This window comes from Myotis lucifugus, unplaced genomic scaffold (assembly GCF_000147115.1).
Source record: "Myotis lucifugus unplaced genomic scaffold, Myoluc2.0 scaffold_113, whole genome shotgun sequence".
NCBI classification, from domain to species: Eukaryota; Metazoa; Chordata; class Mammalia; order Chiroptera; family Vespertilionidae; genus Myotis; species Myotis lucifugus.
In genome coordinates, this window is record NW_005871161.1 from 503237 (window position 1) to 518759 (window position 15523).

General features: G+C 49.9%; 1 protein-coding gene across 1 annotated transcript in view; it reads left to right on the top strand.

The window, feature by feature from the left end:
- The window catches only part of KCNQ3 (potassium voltage-gated channel subfamily Q member 3), a 162039-nt gene extending 149652 nt beyond the window's left edge, over window positions 1–12387 (top strand). Inside the window, exons 12-15 of the mRNA XM_006093290.3 lie at window positions 1650–1781; window positions 3315–3413; window positions 4104–4188; window positions 5720–12387. Coding sequence (XP_006093352.1) covers window positions 1650–1781; window positions 3315–3413; window positions 4104–4188; window positions 5720–6409 — 1006 coding nt within the window. The 3' untranslated portion in view covers window positions 6410–12387. The remainder of the gene's footprint in view (window positions 1–1649; window positions 1782–3314; window positions 3414–4103; window positions 4189–5719) is intronic.
- Window positions 12388–15523: the final 3136 nt, after the last annotated feature.

The window sequence follows — 15523 nt, forward strand, 5'->3', positions numbered from 1 at the left end:
AACCGCTGCCTTAAAGGAAACTTTGATTGGAAGGCCCTTGCCAGGTGGCCCCGTTAGTTAGAGCATCATCCCAGTAAGCTGAGGTTGTGGGTTCAATCCCCCTTAAGGCACATACAAGAGTTAGTCAGTGATGCATAAATAAGTGGAACCACAAATCAGTGTTTCTCTCCCTTTCTCTCTCTCTCAAATCAATTTAAAAAATAAAATATATCCTAAAAACAACTGTAATCAGGATACAGGCTTGTAGAAAGTCCACAATTCACTGCCACAGTGAATTCTAGACACTAAGTTGATTCTCCAAGAGCCAGTCATGGTACTTGCAGAAGGTCCCAGTGCAGTGAGTCAGGGAGTGTTATCTTACGTGGACCTCAGCAAAGCCATTGGCCTGCTTTCTCGTGACACCATCGTGTCCAGTGTGACCGCAGTGCCACTGGTGAAGCACAGCTCCTGGCTTCCTGCCTGGGGGAATGATCTCCCTCAAGAAGACCCAAGGAGGGATCTGCCAGCCTGGAGGGAGGCCTGTGCTGCCATGCTCCCCGGTCTGCCTTCTGTCCTGTCCTTGTAACGTGTTCACTGATGCCTTCGTTCAGGGTGGGCAGGCTTTTTTCTGTAAAGAGCCAGATAGTAAATTGGTTACGCTTACTCAACTCTGACTGTGTGGTGCTGGAGACAGTACATACATGCATGGTGTGGCTGTGTTGCAGCATAACTTTCAAACCAGGCAGTGGGCGGGTCTGGCCTTGGAGCCGCAGTTGGCCGACACCTCCCTCAGATGGAGGTGTGCAAAGGGCAGGCTTATAAAAGGACACGAGGTTGGAGGGGATGGCAAGACAGTCGGATGGTTTAATCAATATGTCAGAATAGTGCTGAGGGACTGGAGCCATGGGCTGTGACAGAATGAACTTTGCATAGTGACCATAGAAAGGCCTGTGTGAGTACTAGATGGGGTCAGCTCTGTTTCCTACCGCTGACCTGCGATTAGGGGTTTTAGTTGCCCCATCTCAGTGGGCACTGGCCTCAGCATGGGCTTCAAGGAGCATTAGCCATCCTGGTGACTGTTGGTCCCCAGGAAGATGGAGGTGAGGGCTTGGCATCTATGAGTCGTGGATGCCCCCTTTACTAAGAGCCTGAGAAAACTTGGGGAACAGAAGCTAGTTTCTCTTTGTGAGGAGCTTACAAGCCAAAGGATTAAAAGGGCGATTCCAGAAGAGAGATGTCAGCTGTGTGACTCGGGCCTTGTCAGCATCCAGACCTGGTCTGAGGCGCTCCCAGGCTTTTGGCAGGTGGCCCCGCCCCGGGAGGTGCCCGAGCTCTCGGCCACGGTCTCACCTTCCAGAAAGCGGTCTGTCCGCAGATTGTTCATGAAACACTCAGCTCAGGGCCTGAATGAAGACTCGGGAAATGTTCGCTCGCATGTTACTCTGATGTTCTTAGTATGCAAATGATTGAAGGGAGGCACCAAGGCGGAGAGGTTCTACCGGCCTCGTCTGTGTGGCTCGAAAGGCTGGATCCAGGACCCGAATCGGAACGTCTCCCCATCAAGTCCTTTTCTCTTGGGTTCTCTCTTCCCCCACAGCCCCCGAGTTTGCTAGTCTTGAGTTAGAGTTTCTCTACGCGTGACACACACACGTCTCTACTTCGCCTTACAGGATTTTACAGTTCCGTCTCTATAAGAAAAAATTCAAGGAGACGCTGAGGCCGTATGACGTGAAGGATGTGATTGAGCAGTATTCCGCAGGGCACCTCGACATGCTCTCCCGGATCAAGTACCTTCAGACCAGGTAAGACGGCCGCACGTGGGAGGACGGTGCCTCCTGACCTCTAAGGAGCCCACGCCAGGTGGAGCTCAGAGCGGAGCGTGCAGGCCTTCAGAAAGCATCCGAAGTGCAGAGAGAAATCTGAGGAACAAATAAGTCCATCAAGCACTGCGGATGCCAGAGCCAACCAGCTCCAGGTCAAGCAGGCTGGGAGGAAGCTCGGTGACATTGACACGGCCAAGGTCAACCCCCTGATGGGGCCTCATGGCAAGAAAGCATATGTCCGACTGGCCCCTGGCTGCGATGCTTTGGATGTTGCCAGCCAAATTGGAATCGTCTAAACCCAGTCCAGCTGGCTAATTCTAAATATAAATTTTTCGTCGTGTTGAAAAAATGTGCATCAGATGTCAATCCTAATAGCAAACATATGGAAACAGCAACAATGCCCAACTAATTGCCACCATATTGTTGACCACCTGGGTGCTCTGCCTATATGTGTCTAATCCCTTATCAGCCTGTGAGGCAGAGCGTTAAAGGCGCCATTTCACCAATGAGAAAACCAAAGCTCAAAGGGCAAAGGACTTGCCAAAACTTACCCAGCCAGGAGGTGGCAGAGCTGGAGAGCAATCCAGGTGCGACTGGTTGCCTCGCTCCTACTCTCTCTAACAGCCGCACCTCCTCAGTCACAACACAGACCAAGAAAAGAACGTAGCCCAGCCTTCGTGGCTCAGTGGTTGAGCACCAACCTAAGAACCAGGAGGTCACAGTTTGATTCCAGGTCAGGGCACATGCCTGGACTGCGGGCTTGATCCCCAGTGTGGGGCCTGCAGGAGGCAGTGGATCAATGATTCTGTCATCATTGATGTTTCTATCTCTCTCTCCTCCTTTCCTCTCTGATATCAATAAAAATACGTTTACTTAAAAACAAAAAGGAAAGAACAGTACCTGCTCTCATTCAAGTTATGTAGCCATCAAATGACATTTGCAAAATATATATCATGCGGTAAAAAAATTATATGACCTATGAATATATTAGTAGCCATAATATGATTACTAATGCACTCAGCCCTAGATATGCACACTTACACATGTCCATATGCATGATTGTGTATGTGATTATATTTAGACATGTGACTTTATCCTCTGATGGCCAGAGATGCCTCCCAGCAGCAGAGACCTGCAGAGCCAAGCACAGAGCCTAGGGTGTGGCAGGAAAGGCTGCCTCATCCGATGAGCTGAAGGCCAGCTAGGCCTGCGGGGCACAGGGCATTTCCACTGAGAAGTAAGGAGACGCCTCCCTCACCCTGTCTCCATGGCTGGCCACCTCTCTCTCCCCTGGCATGGGGACGATGCCCTCGACACCAGTGGACCAAAAAAAGATAATTTGAGATCACACATTTTCTCTTTTTCTTTCTCTCTCCCTCCCCCTCTCTCTTTTCCCTTTAATTCCATATTCCACACCCACACCTGACAGGAGGGATTAGAATGAGTTGCTTTCCTCTCTGCTCATGTAAAGCGCCTTGTCATTTAATCCCCTCACTGTGTGTTCTCTTCCAGAATAGATATGATTTTCACCCCCGGACCACCATCGACTCCGAAGCATAAGAAGTCTCAGAAAGGGGCAGCGTTCACCTACCCATCCCAGCAGTCTCCCAGGTGGGGTCTGTGCACAGTGACGGACAGGCTGTGGGCGCCACAGTCCCTGGGGCGTCCCCGTCCCCGAGTCTCAGTGGTTGCTTTCTGGTCGGGTGAGGTTGCCGGTCCCCGAATGGAGAGTTTGAGGGCTGTTCTGATTTGTGGCCATTTGAAAGGTTTCTGTGCAAACCCTGACCTCCCGTCTCTACGCAGACCACGTGGGTGACACTTTGTTTTATGGCTGTTGAAAATGAAAAGCATGGTTTCTTTTTTATAAAATAAGAGGTTTTATTGGAGCCAGTAGAATACTTCATAGTAGCAGAACTCGGCACCCATCCACTCCCACTCCTACCGCGTCATCTTTCACGCCATTTTCTAGATTCCGCATGTTTTCCGCTCTTAATAAGATGGGACGGATGAAATGCTGACCCCACGGTATAGAATTTCAGAGGTTAGACCCCTCCCTGCGCCCCACCACGCACACTTAGAGGAGCTCCCAACCAGCAGCCTGAGACTGAAGCCCAAGGACAGTCAGGAGCTTGAGTCCCTTCCCCAGCCCACATGCGCCTCCGGGATTGAGAGGCCTTTTCCAGCTGCACAAGGTTGCGCGTGGGAGTCATGGCTCCTGGGACCATGGCCCGCAGAGCTGAAGCGACCTTGCACAGCAAAACCAGGTGTAACAATCTTATAGGCCTGTTGGCTCTTTCCTAGGAACGAACCCTACCTAGCCAGAGCATCCACATCAGAAATGGAAGACCAAAGCATGATGGGGAAGTTTGTGAAAGTCGAAAGACAGGTAGGTCTTTCCTTTTCTGAACCAAAAATCCAGCATATAAAATTGCTTTCCACATGTCACTTTCCTCCCATAGATCAATAACACACGTGAGTATCTACCATTCCAAAAAGGATGTAGAAATTCAATCCCGATTCCACAGTTGCTGGCTGGGTGATCACGTTCACATTAATGAATTGTCCTGAGCCTCAGTGGCCTCATCTGTAAAATGGGGATCTTAATCCTCCCTAAGCTTGCTGTGAAAACGAAATGAATTGATGCATGTAAATTATCTAGAGCAGGAGTGGGTATACAGAAAGCACTTAACAAGTGGTAGCTGTCATTCTGTGCTTCAGTGTTCCCTTAAGAAATGTTTGTTTCCTTCCCCCCATTCCCTAGATCCTTAAGGTTACCCGGGAGAAATGGCACTGTGAGTTGCTATTAGGATTTCTATCCATCCTTTTATTTTGTTCATAATTCACAACTGGATTGGTGCAGGAGAGTGAGGGAAAAGCTCAATGATTCTTCTTTTTTTGGCCTAAAAAGAATATCATTGTTCAGTTCTAAATTTTAATTTATATTTTAAAAGATCTCAACCCGTCCACTTACCAGCTCTGTGACTTTTGACAAGTTACTTCATTTGCTAGTGGCTCTGTGTCCTCGCCTTCAAAATAAGAGTGACACTAGTATTCACTTCATAGGGCTGTGAGAAATTAAATGAGGTCATATCTTGAAAGTGCATAAAGCAGAGTCAGATAGTAATGGCTATGTGAGTGTTAGTGACAGCTATTACCTAGTTCTGTGCTGTGCATCCTCATCGGTTGGAGGGGATGATACACCTGCCCGCAGTGCTTGCTTGGTGAGTATGACTTGTCAGGGAGAGAAGGTCTCACACACACATGCGTGCATGCACACATTCACATGCACACATTCACACATACATACTCACATGCGCACACACATATGCACACATGCGCACACAGGCAGGCAGGCACACACGCCGCACGCACACCAACATATGCACTCACAGAGATTAAATAAACCCCCCGTTTGGTAGGTAGGAGCAGACCCAGCTTATCTCTGTAGCTCCCACTGGCCGCCAAGGCCCCCAGGCAGGGTCTCCAGTTCTATGAAGCTCAATCCTTGCTCATCACCGCCCGCATCTTTGGGGCTCACATCACCTCGTAGGAGCAGCAAACCCTACAATCCACATACTTCTGGCTAAGGAAACGCTTGCAAATCAAGGACTCCCGCTCCTCAACCCACACGGCTGGCAGCCTGGCCCCTTCTCCTCCCAGGGGAGAGGGAAGGCCTGTAGCGCCTGTCCTCGCACTCCCCGCCTCCAGCCTTCGCTTAGGCTGCCTGGGTTACGTCTAGATTTGCACCACTTCGTGGGCAGGGCTTGCAATGGGGAGGCACGGACTAGTGGGCCATCAGCATCAGGACTTGCAGGATCCCTCATCCTTCCCGATAATTAAATGTGGTTGTAGCCTCTCCCGACAGGTGACAGGCACCCGCCCCGAGAAGGCAGTGATCCCGCCTCCTTGTGTTCCAGGTGCAGGACATGGGGAGGAAACTGGACTTCCTGGTGGACATGCACATGCAGCACATGGAGAGGCTGCAGGCGCACGTCCCCTACTATGACCCGGCCAAGGGCACCTCCCCGGCCGCGGAGGAGGAGAGAGGGGACCCCCGGGATTCTGAAATGAAAACCATCCTTTGCAACTATTCTGAGACGGGGCTCCCGGACCCGTCCTTCAGCTTCCACCAGGTGCCCATCGACAAAGTCAGCCCCTATCGGTTCTTCGCCCACGACCCCGTGGGCCTGCCCCGTGGGGGACCGGGATCTGGCAGGGTTCCCGGGACCCTTTCCTCTTCCACCCCGGCGTATATGGAGAGGCCCACCGTCCTGCCCATCTTGACGCTTCTCCCGTCCCCCACCGACCCACACGGCCTCCGGCAGAGACGCAGCTTCACTCGGGACAGCGACACCCCCCTGTCCCTGATGTCGGTGGACCATGAGGAGCTGGAACGGTCTCCCAGTGGCTTCAGCATCTCCCAAGACAGAGACGACGTGTTTGGCCTGGGCGGGGGCTCGAGCTGGATGCGGGAGAAGCGGTACCTGGCCGAGGGCGAGACAGACACGGACACGGACCCCTTCACGCCCAGCAGCTCCATGCCTCTGTCCTCCACGGGGGACGGGATCTCGGATTCCATATGGACCCCATCCAACAAGCCCGTGTAAAGGGGTCCTGGCTGCCTCCTTGTAATGTCCACAGACTCTGTATAGCTCACTTGCTCTCACGCCTGACACTCACCAGTGCGGTCCCCAGTGGCCACATCCGACGCCTGCATGTGCGTGATGGCCCCCAGCAGGGGCCGCCATGGCCTGTCCTCCCACGCCACCACCGTGAAGCCGCTTCCTCTCAGCATGGTCTGCATGCCCTTGCACTAGCTCCGTGGTCCACTCACCTCCTGGGGCCACACGCTCACCTGCTCTTCTTCTTTTTGCTCGCAATCGGACCAGTCCAGGGAGAGATCGCCCACGAGCTCTTCATCTGTCTGTCTGGTTGGCTGGTTTGGGTTTGAGTTTGGGTTTGGTAAGCAGGAAGGGCGTTTAGGTTCTTTCTCCGGTCACCACCCCTTTCTGTAAAACAGGCCCGTGGTTGGTCGGCTGTGTGTGAGAGCCGGCCACCAGTGCTCCCACATGCCAGTGAGGGTACCTCCTGAGGTCAGAGGTCAGGAGAGGAGCGAGATGGTCCCACATCTACACAACCAAGAATCTTCCAGATTGTTTCAGTGAGGCCCAGCCTTCCGAAAGCCGTCCACAGGCCCTCGCGTGGTCTGCCGTTGTCTAGTGTCACGCCTCAGTTTCCTCATCGTAAAAAATGGTGGTTGTCCCAGTGTAGCATTTCCGATGAGTTATGAGTTGGCGGGGAGAAGAAAACACACACATAAATTTAAAGAGCTCCCAATTCCTGTAGCCAAAGATGGTGACATTGATCAGAAGTGGGGTGCCCCTCTGCACAGCAGCCAAGTTCAGTGCCTTCAAAATGAGGTTCGCACTCACACCCTCCCCACGAGACTTTCACAGAACACCCATCTCAAGTGGAAACCGGAGTCATAGGGCACACGGCCTGTCTGGTCCACGTCTCTGTAAAACTGCGAAACCTTCGGCTCAGCTCAGTGACGTGCCCGGGGCCACGCCGTTGTCCCTGGAGAGCTGGGCCCCGAGCCCAGTCCGCTGACTCGCTCTGTTCCCTGGGCTCCTGGCTGCACCGCTCTGCCCTTCCTGCAGGGGACCCAGGAATTGTGCCAAGACACCTATACCCTGTGTCGTGTGCAAAGCACTTGCCACACAGTTTATCCAGGAGGAGGGGGTTGTCTGCTCTTATTTGCCAGATACACTTCCTGATGCGTTGTGTTTGGGATCCAGAAAAAAAAAATAGTACAGGAAAGCTACTTGTAATAGTAATTAATACGCAGATGGGCAAAATTTCCAGAACCATCCATTTTCACTCCTGCAGATTTTTCAAACCACTCCTAACCATGAGACAGCGGAGGAGTCAGCCCCCAGCCTGCAGAGCACTGCTCCCCTGTATGCGTCTCACCGTTAATCACAGGCCTCAGAAGCTTAAGAGGCTGTGGCCTCTTATGGGATGCCGCTGCTCTCTGAAACACTTTGATGGAAAAGGTTTCTGTGAGGTTTGGGCTGAATTAGCTAAATGACGGTTCTGCAGTGTTATCACCTCACCCTTTTCCGCGCATCTCAGCACTGGTTGAGGATGGTCGCCATGGAGACCATCAGGATGATTGAAATGGCATAAACAAATGTCTGCATGTAAGTGCCACTGATGTCCTCCCTCAGTCTTGTCAAGAGCCATCAGAGCCGTGGCAGACATCTGGTTGACGCCGTCATCATTACCCGACGCAGCGGCCTTACATTCTGCTGGAGAGAGAGGCTAGCTCCTCACAGTTCAGTTTCTGTCAACAGGGACTGTACCAGAGGCTCAGCATGCAGTGAGCAGGCAGGGCTGCTGCCTGGCTTGAGGAATTCCTGACAGGTAGAAAGGCCGTTTTACATGGAGAGTGCTCTGAATGGCTGGGTGTTGACCTTGAAGTCTGAGGTGGGAAATACACAAGAATGATCACACACATTGGATATGAAACCCCTCCCCATATGGTTTGCCTTTGACCTTCCAGCCATCTGAAGGGCAAAGGGCATGGCTCATTGGTTCTCTTCTCGGCTCCCCTCAACATGCCTGCCGGTGCCATTGGAGTTGACGCTGGAAAGCCTAAGCCCCTTCCTTAGGGCTTGGTCCTTGATTCTGACCTCCTGGGATCTTTCACCAGAAACGATGGAGCCACCTACCATCTAACATATTACTGTGTTCTTTTTTTATGTATGAGTTATTTGAAACAAAAAAAAAATGGAGAATCAATCAAACAATCTATATAGGCACCAGTTATTTCCCCCTAAATTATTAATATTCTTGAAGAACCTGCTAAGCTTAGTATCTTACAAATAGATCCATTTTCCAGCAACTCAGTGGAGTTCTCAGCTGGAAGAGTGGGACTTCTCATCCTCAAGCTAACAGATAATTACCACGGGCCCAAGGTGAGAGGACTGCCTTAGGGTCTGTTAATAACTTACAAAGGAGGGAGCTTGTATTATTTCCCAAACCGCTGGCGGGCAGGCCAGCTTCCCTGCTGGCTCCTAAGGCCAGGATGGCAGGGACTGGGTTTGTGCTCCTCACCACCAGGTCTCCTACATGTGTATGTTGCCATTATCAGTGCAAAGACCGAATACATTTTTCATGAATGAATAAAGGACGAGACTCTTAAGAGCTATTCTTTCCCATATAAAAAAAAACAAACAAAGAAAAAATCTGAAATCCTTTGCTATCCTCTTTGGTTTGAAAAGCAAACCAAACCTGCTCAAGTTGCCTGCCCCTAGGCAATATCACCAACATGGCTGGCGTTGATGAAGCAGAAATTCAAGGTCTAGGATTGAACATAAGTTATAGGGAGAAAGTGTGTGCTTCCACAAAGATCTTTGTGTCAAAAGAACAGAATGATGGGATAATCCAACAGCATTGGTTGATAATGTGAAGGTTATACTATTTCAGATACACCAGTGGTTCTGAAGCTTGCCCAGGAAATTGCAGTTTGAGCAGAATCCCATGAAATAGTGACCAATTAATTCCATTATAAAAAGTAGGAATGATTTTCCCAAGTAAAACTATGGCCTCATTACACATATCCAGGCTCTGTGTGTCACAGTATGACACATGAGAATGTGAATAGGTCATGTTTTATCAGGATCAAAATGAATGAGACAAATTTACTTTCCCAGCATCAGGTAAAGGGATGTCATTGGGCTGAGAAGAAAGTACTTGATACCAAGTGTGAGTTCTGACTATCAAATACCAGCACATGAGGAAACACAAAATATTTTTTTTTAATGGTGAGAGAAAGAAACAACAACAAAAAAACCCACGCCAAATTGAGAAAGTTCTATTCACTAACTGCTTTTTCTGGGAACTGAGCTTAGATTTATTAGACATGACATTGATATTATGAAACTCTGGTTTTCATTAAAAAACCTATCTAGAAAACCCCAAGGTATACTATATTTCAAAATTAGCTAATTAATTGACAGTTGTGCATTATGCCTTGCCTATTTTGTGCCAGGCAGTTCCTGGACACTGTAAATTGAAAGAATAATTACTTGTAGGAAATCCTAACATAACAGGATCTACTCATAATTTGCCAAGACCATTCTCATAATTTGATGCCACTGTAATGACTGTAATAAAAACATTTATTTATTAATTTACAAGATTAAGCTGTGTGCTGGCTCTAGGCAATGCACTTGAAATTCAGAACTATGAAAACCACAGTTCCTGCCATCAAAAAGCTAGGAACTTGGTGGCCTCAAATATTGGAAGTCCCCTCAAACTATGTGTACCACCAATGGCAAGTCTCTGATTTCATCCCTGAAGAACACTCTACAGACAGGAATGTTTCCTAGCTTGGAGTCACTGGGAGAGAGAACATGGAAGAAATTGAGAGCAAAAATTCTGTATCAAAGCAGTAATGACCCCATCAACCCAGAGAAGACTGAATGGATTGAAGGGGGACTTTGAGTTTGGGTTCAATGCTTTGGACTTTACAGCCCCAGATAAGCACACATGAAGAAGGTTCTAGAGTACCTTGGAAGGTTCTGGGGGGCAATCAGGGAACAGGTTTTTCCTCTCAACATCCCTATGAGGATTGAGTTCTGGCAAGTCACTGAGCTACTTTAATTTAATTGTGTTGACCAAGAGAAGCATATAGTACAGGCCCAAGACAGCATCCATTACAAGAGAAAGGTGGGGCTACGTGTGGGGTCTGCTGATCAGATTCTTCTGGGGCAGGAGAAGAAATTTATCCAGAGCTCTGAGAAGCAGCTGCACTTCGGAAAGTGCTGCCAAGCACACGCCAGGCTCCCCCCAGAAGGTACCACGTAGCTGGTCTGTTTTCCAGGAATATGCTTCCGAGGCGTCTAGAACCAAGGCCTCAGCCTCCACATAGCACATGCGTTTCAGGGGGAAATAAGTTAAAATGAGCTCTAGATACAAGTGACCTGAGTGTGACTCCAACGAAGCCGTCGGAAGCCTCGCCCAGTGCTTGGGAACATACTCGTCATTCCTCTTGGACTTGTCAAATGAAGGAAAGTTTGATGCCGAAGAGTAATGAAAACTGAGCCTGTTCTTCAATGTTTATTCTCCTCTGCCCTCAAGACGGAGGCCAGGGAAGGGGGAACTGACCCTAAGCTCTCTCCATGAGTTGCCAGCGATGTAATAGTTTTCTCTTAGTTTTCTCTCTTGACTTCATGCAATCCTTATTGCAGCCCAGAGGGGAGGTGTATGGTCCGCATCCTATAGGTGAGGACACTGAAGTAGGCAGGGGAAATACCGTGCCATGGGTCACTCATTGTAAGAGTAGATCTGGGATCATCATCAAAACCCATGTACCTCCAAAGCTCATTCTCCCCCAGCCACATCTCCCAGGAAAAGCTGCCAGATCTCGCCCTGTGGTCCTTCACCACCTTGCCTTCCTCCGTCCGGTCAGCTTTCTAGTAAAATGATCACAGACCCATTGCTTCCCTGGAGGAAAGAGAGAGTTCAGTGTTGGTTGCTCCACTTGGTTATTCAGCGGGTCCTGCCTGTTGCTTTGAGTGGTTTCACAAGCCAGCTTCTGTCAGTGGCAGAAAACAATGCCACATAAATCATTCATCGGTTCATGTTGGAACCCATCGGCTCTTAGAGTTGGGTGTGGCTGCAGATAATCCCCTGAGCACCCCTTGTTCTCGGTTCCCAAGGATCTCCTGTCATTGTTTTAAACAAGGTCAACTGTCCCTCTTGACTCTGGTCTTCTGTGTCTAGACTGTACCTCTATGTCAGGTCTTTGAAAACCTGCAGAAACAGGTGAATCTTCAAAAACACTCTGTGTTTCTCTTTCTTGATGGGAAAAGATCAAGGTTCCCAGGAGAAGCCAACGCTCTGGGGATGGGGCCTTCTTCCCCCTCTGAGTACTTTTTCAAGGAGAGGAGAGCAGCACCCCCTTCCACACGCGAGGGCTGTGTCCAGGCGGGAGGCCAGGTTCCAAGATGGGTGGAGTCATTTTATCAAGTGTCATCAAGTGTCGGAGGTTTTGCTGCTGGAGACAAGAGGCAGGCTCCATCTTGAAAATCCCCGTAGAAAGATGGGCCAATTTCATCAGATTTGTCCATCATTCCATTTTAATGAGAAAAATGCTCTCTATGTTGCTTCTGATGTGATATGGCTGTTCTTTTTTTCTCTTTCTAATGTAGCAGTGATGGAAAACAGAGACTCGCTGTATTTGCTTTGGGATTGTATTTTCTTTAACCCCCTTTTACGGCATAGAAATCTGGTGCCTTGCTCCCTGAAATTGTCTCCATGCTATGAGTATGCTTTCTTCACCTTCTGGCTTACACGGGAACATTCCACAAGTGGCCTTTAGTGCTCTTTTAATATCATTTCCTATGATTTTTAAACTGTACGTGTACTTTATATTCTGGCTCCGTCCAATATTTGAACAACTTTAATAGGTTGATTTCCATATATATTATGCAAATAATTCTTACCTGATTTTTTATGTTCTCTCTTAAAACAAGTAAATACTGCACCACTTATTAATAAATAGACATTTCAATGATTATGTGGCGGAATGTTATTTGCTTCGATGATGACAAGGAGTGACAAGAAAAGACAATTTGTTATTGGTTGCAGGTGGGGCAATGAGGGAGACTTGAGTATATTTGTAAGACGTGAGGAAAGAAGCAGTTGAGAGGGAGAGAATAAACGAGAAAGAACACGGTGATGGAGTGAAGACCCAGAGGAAGACGGGTGAACGCTCACAGCCGTGAAGAGCGCGCTGTGTGGGCTGCTCATTTCCTTGGAAGCAGCCACTGTGCAGGCTGTGGACGTACAGGGTTTAATAAAACCTTATCCAATTATTACCGTTTTAAGACATTACTACTCCCACTTTACAGATGAGGAAATCGAGGCCCAGAAACATCAAAGGACCTGCCCAACGCCAGACACTAGTAAGTGGAAGAGTCACACAGACCCAGGACCTCCTGCCCCTGAGCCGAATGTGACTTCCTCTGGAGAAGGTCCGCCCCCTAAGCCACAGAGGAGGAAAGCAGGGTGACTCGGAGAGAGTCAGAGGGAGGACGTCAGCAAAGGTCATATCAGACCCCCTCTCCTTTGTCAGTGTAACAGGAGGAGGTGTTTTCTCATGAGAGGGTGAGTTAGGGTGGGAACCTCAGGGTTTGTGCCTTAATTTGTCACCTGTAAAGTGGGGCGAGTACTGTCTACCTTGAACGGTCGTTACTGGGTTGATGTGAGTAGAGAACTTAGGATCCAGCACACAGCACATCCTCAGTGAGTAACTGCTTGCGACCTTACCCTTGCCCTCAGGCCCGGGCTCCACAGAAAGAGAGACAGGTGCTGGTGCAGAGTTTATTTGGGAAATGATCTCAGGAAACGCAACTGAGATGGTAAGGCGTGTGGTGGAAGGGCCAGTGAAGAGTGGGCTCAATCCACCAGGAACCCTCTAAGGACCCACATAAATGCACCTCGGAATTGTCCCACCTTGGGCAGGAGTCTGGCCGCTCCTCCGAGTGCTCACTCCTCTTCTTTAAATGCCTCCCTCTGACAGGCTTCCCTGTGCGACAGTCAGGCCAGCTCCGAGGAGCAGGAAGGCAGGGCCAGTGGCGCTGGGGGCTGTCAGTGCGCTGCGACCCACCTAGCGCAACGGCAGGTGAACTGGGGTGGGGGGAGGGCACTCGGGGTGGGGTATCAGCATCTGGCGCCTGCGCCCACCTGAAATCCCTACATTCACAAAGGTAAACAGAACCGGCCAGGTTGCCCCAGTTCACGCTCTAAGTCAAAGCCAGCACTGGGCAGCCGAGCCATGATGCCCGTGGGCATGACTCATGGCGAAAACAGTGCTTTAGCCTCTAGGAACCCGAGCAGATGATGCTCTTCTGGTACAAGGTCATGATCCAGCTCCGGGGCCCACATCTGTCATCAGTACGCCCGAGGCCGACTTTGCCATGATGAGCAGAGCATCCACTCTGGCTACCATTTATTCCCCCCCCCAACCAAACTCCCCCGTCCCCAGCCTCCTCCGTATGACAGGCAGAGAAAGAGCCTAAAAGTTATATCCCTGAGAAAATGCCTCCCCATCTGCACAAACGGAGCAAGCCCATTCACAGCCTCCAGTCCCAGATACCCCTGGGACAGTTACTGTTCCCAGTAATGTCCGTTTCCAACAATGAGCCGGAGCATCCAGGTGACCTGGGACCCAGTGGCTTTCCCGGGAAGACGTGTAAGGTGTCTCCCCTGAGGAACGACCCCATTGTCCTTGTACCCTGCCTCCACCTCGATTATGGAAAGGAGCCCGCCCAGCGGTGTACCTCCTGGCCCTGGGCAGGTCAGCCTCAGGCCAGGGGAGTCAGCAGAGAGGAGAGGAGGAAGATGCAATCAGAGGAGCGACAGGACAGGTCACGAAGGGCCTCGTGGGCCATTACAAGGACATTTGCTTTGACTCTGAGTCAGACAGGAAGTCACTGAGTAGAGGGGTGACAAGATCTGATCTTTGCTAACGGGTTTCTCTGGCTTTTGTGTTGAGAACCTGAAGGAGGCGAGGACAGCAGCAGGGACATTAGTCAGGAGTGGTGTTGTCACTGACAAATCCATGCAGGTGAAAAGCAGATGGTTGCCTGGGGCCGCGGGTGGGTGGAAGGATCGACTGTAAATGGGCACAAAGATCTCACTGGCTGGCAAAAATATTCCCAAACTAGACTGTGTGATGGTCATCCAACTTGTCAGATTTAAAAATTACAATGAGTGAAGTTAACAGGATATAAATTACACCTCAACACAGTTGTTTAAGAGAAGATCTCACCTGGCCAGCATGGCTCAGTTGTTGAGTGTGGACCTATGAACCAGGAGGTCACAGTTCGATTCCCGGTCAGGGCACATGCCCAGATTGAGGGCTCGATCCCCAGTAGGGGGCGTGTAGGAAGCAGCTGATCAGTGATTCTGTCTCATCATTGATGTTTCGATCTTTCTCTCCCTCTTTCTTCCTCTCTGAAATCAATAAAACTGTATTTTAAAAAAAAGATTTCTATGGCTGATATAAGGGACAGTCATTCAGGGAACCAAGAGTGGTAGCAGGTGACAAGTTAGCAAGAATTTCAGAAGCCCAGACAAGGAAGACCAACCTTGAACTTGGGTGGTACAAGCAGAAGGAATATGACTGTGCAGGTTCTTCTAGGCCCGGGGTTGGCAAACTTCTCCTATAAAGGTCCAGAGAGTCAGTATCTCAGGCTTTGCGGGCCATGGGGTCTCTGTCCCAACTTCTCAACTGGCCCGTGGTAGCACGCACAGCCTCGGAGCGTAAGAATGAGCGCAGCAATGTGCCAATAACACTTTATTTGTAAACATTGGAATTTGAATTTCATATCATTTTACGTGTCACAAAATACTGTTCTTTTTATTTTTTCGCCCTAAACCCATTTGAGCCAGGAACATAGGCATCGAGGCCCAGGCTGGCCGCCCCGGCTCCGGGCACCAAGCGCTGCCTCCGCCCGCACGCCAGGGGCCGCTTGGCTCCCAGACCTTCCGACAGGAAGGGGAAATCATCGCTCAGGATCCCGCCTGCTCCTCCAATTCACATAATTACCGTCAGGAGCGCGTTCCAGCCCACGCTGAATCGCTGCTTTGTCATTCTGCTCACGATTCTATTCAGCCCCTAGCACCGCATTTTTCTCCAGTGAAGT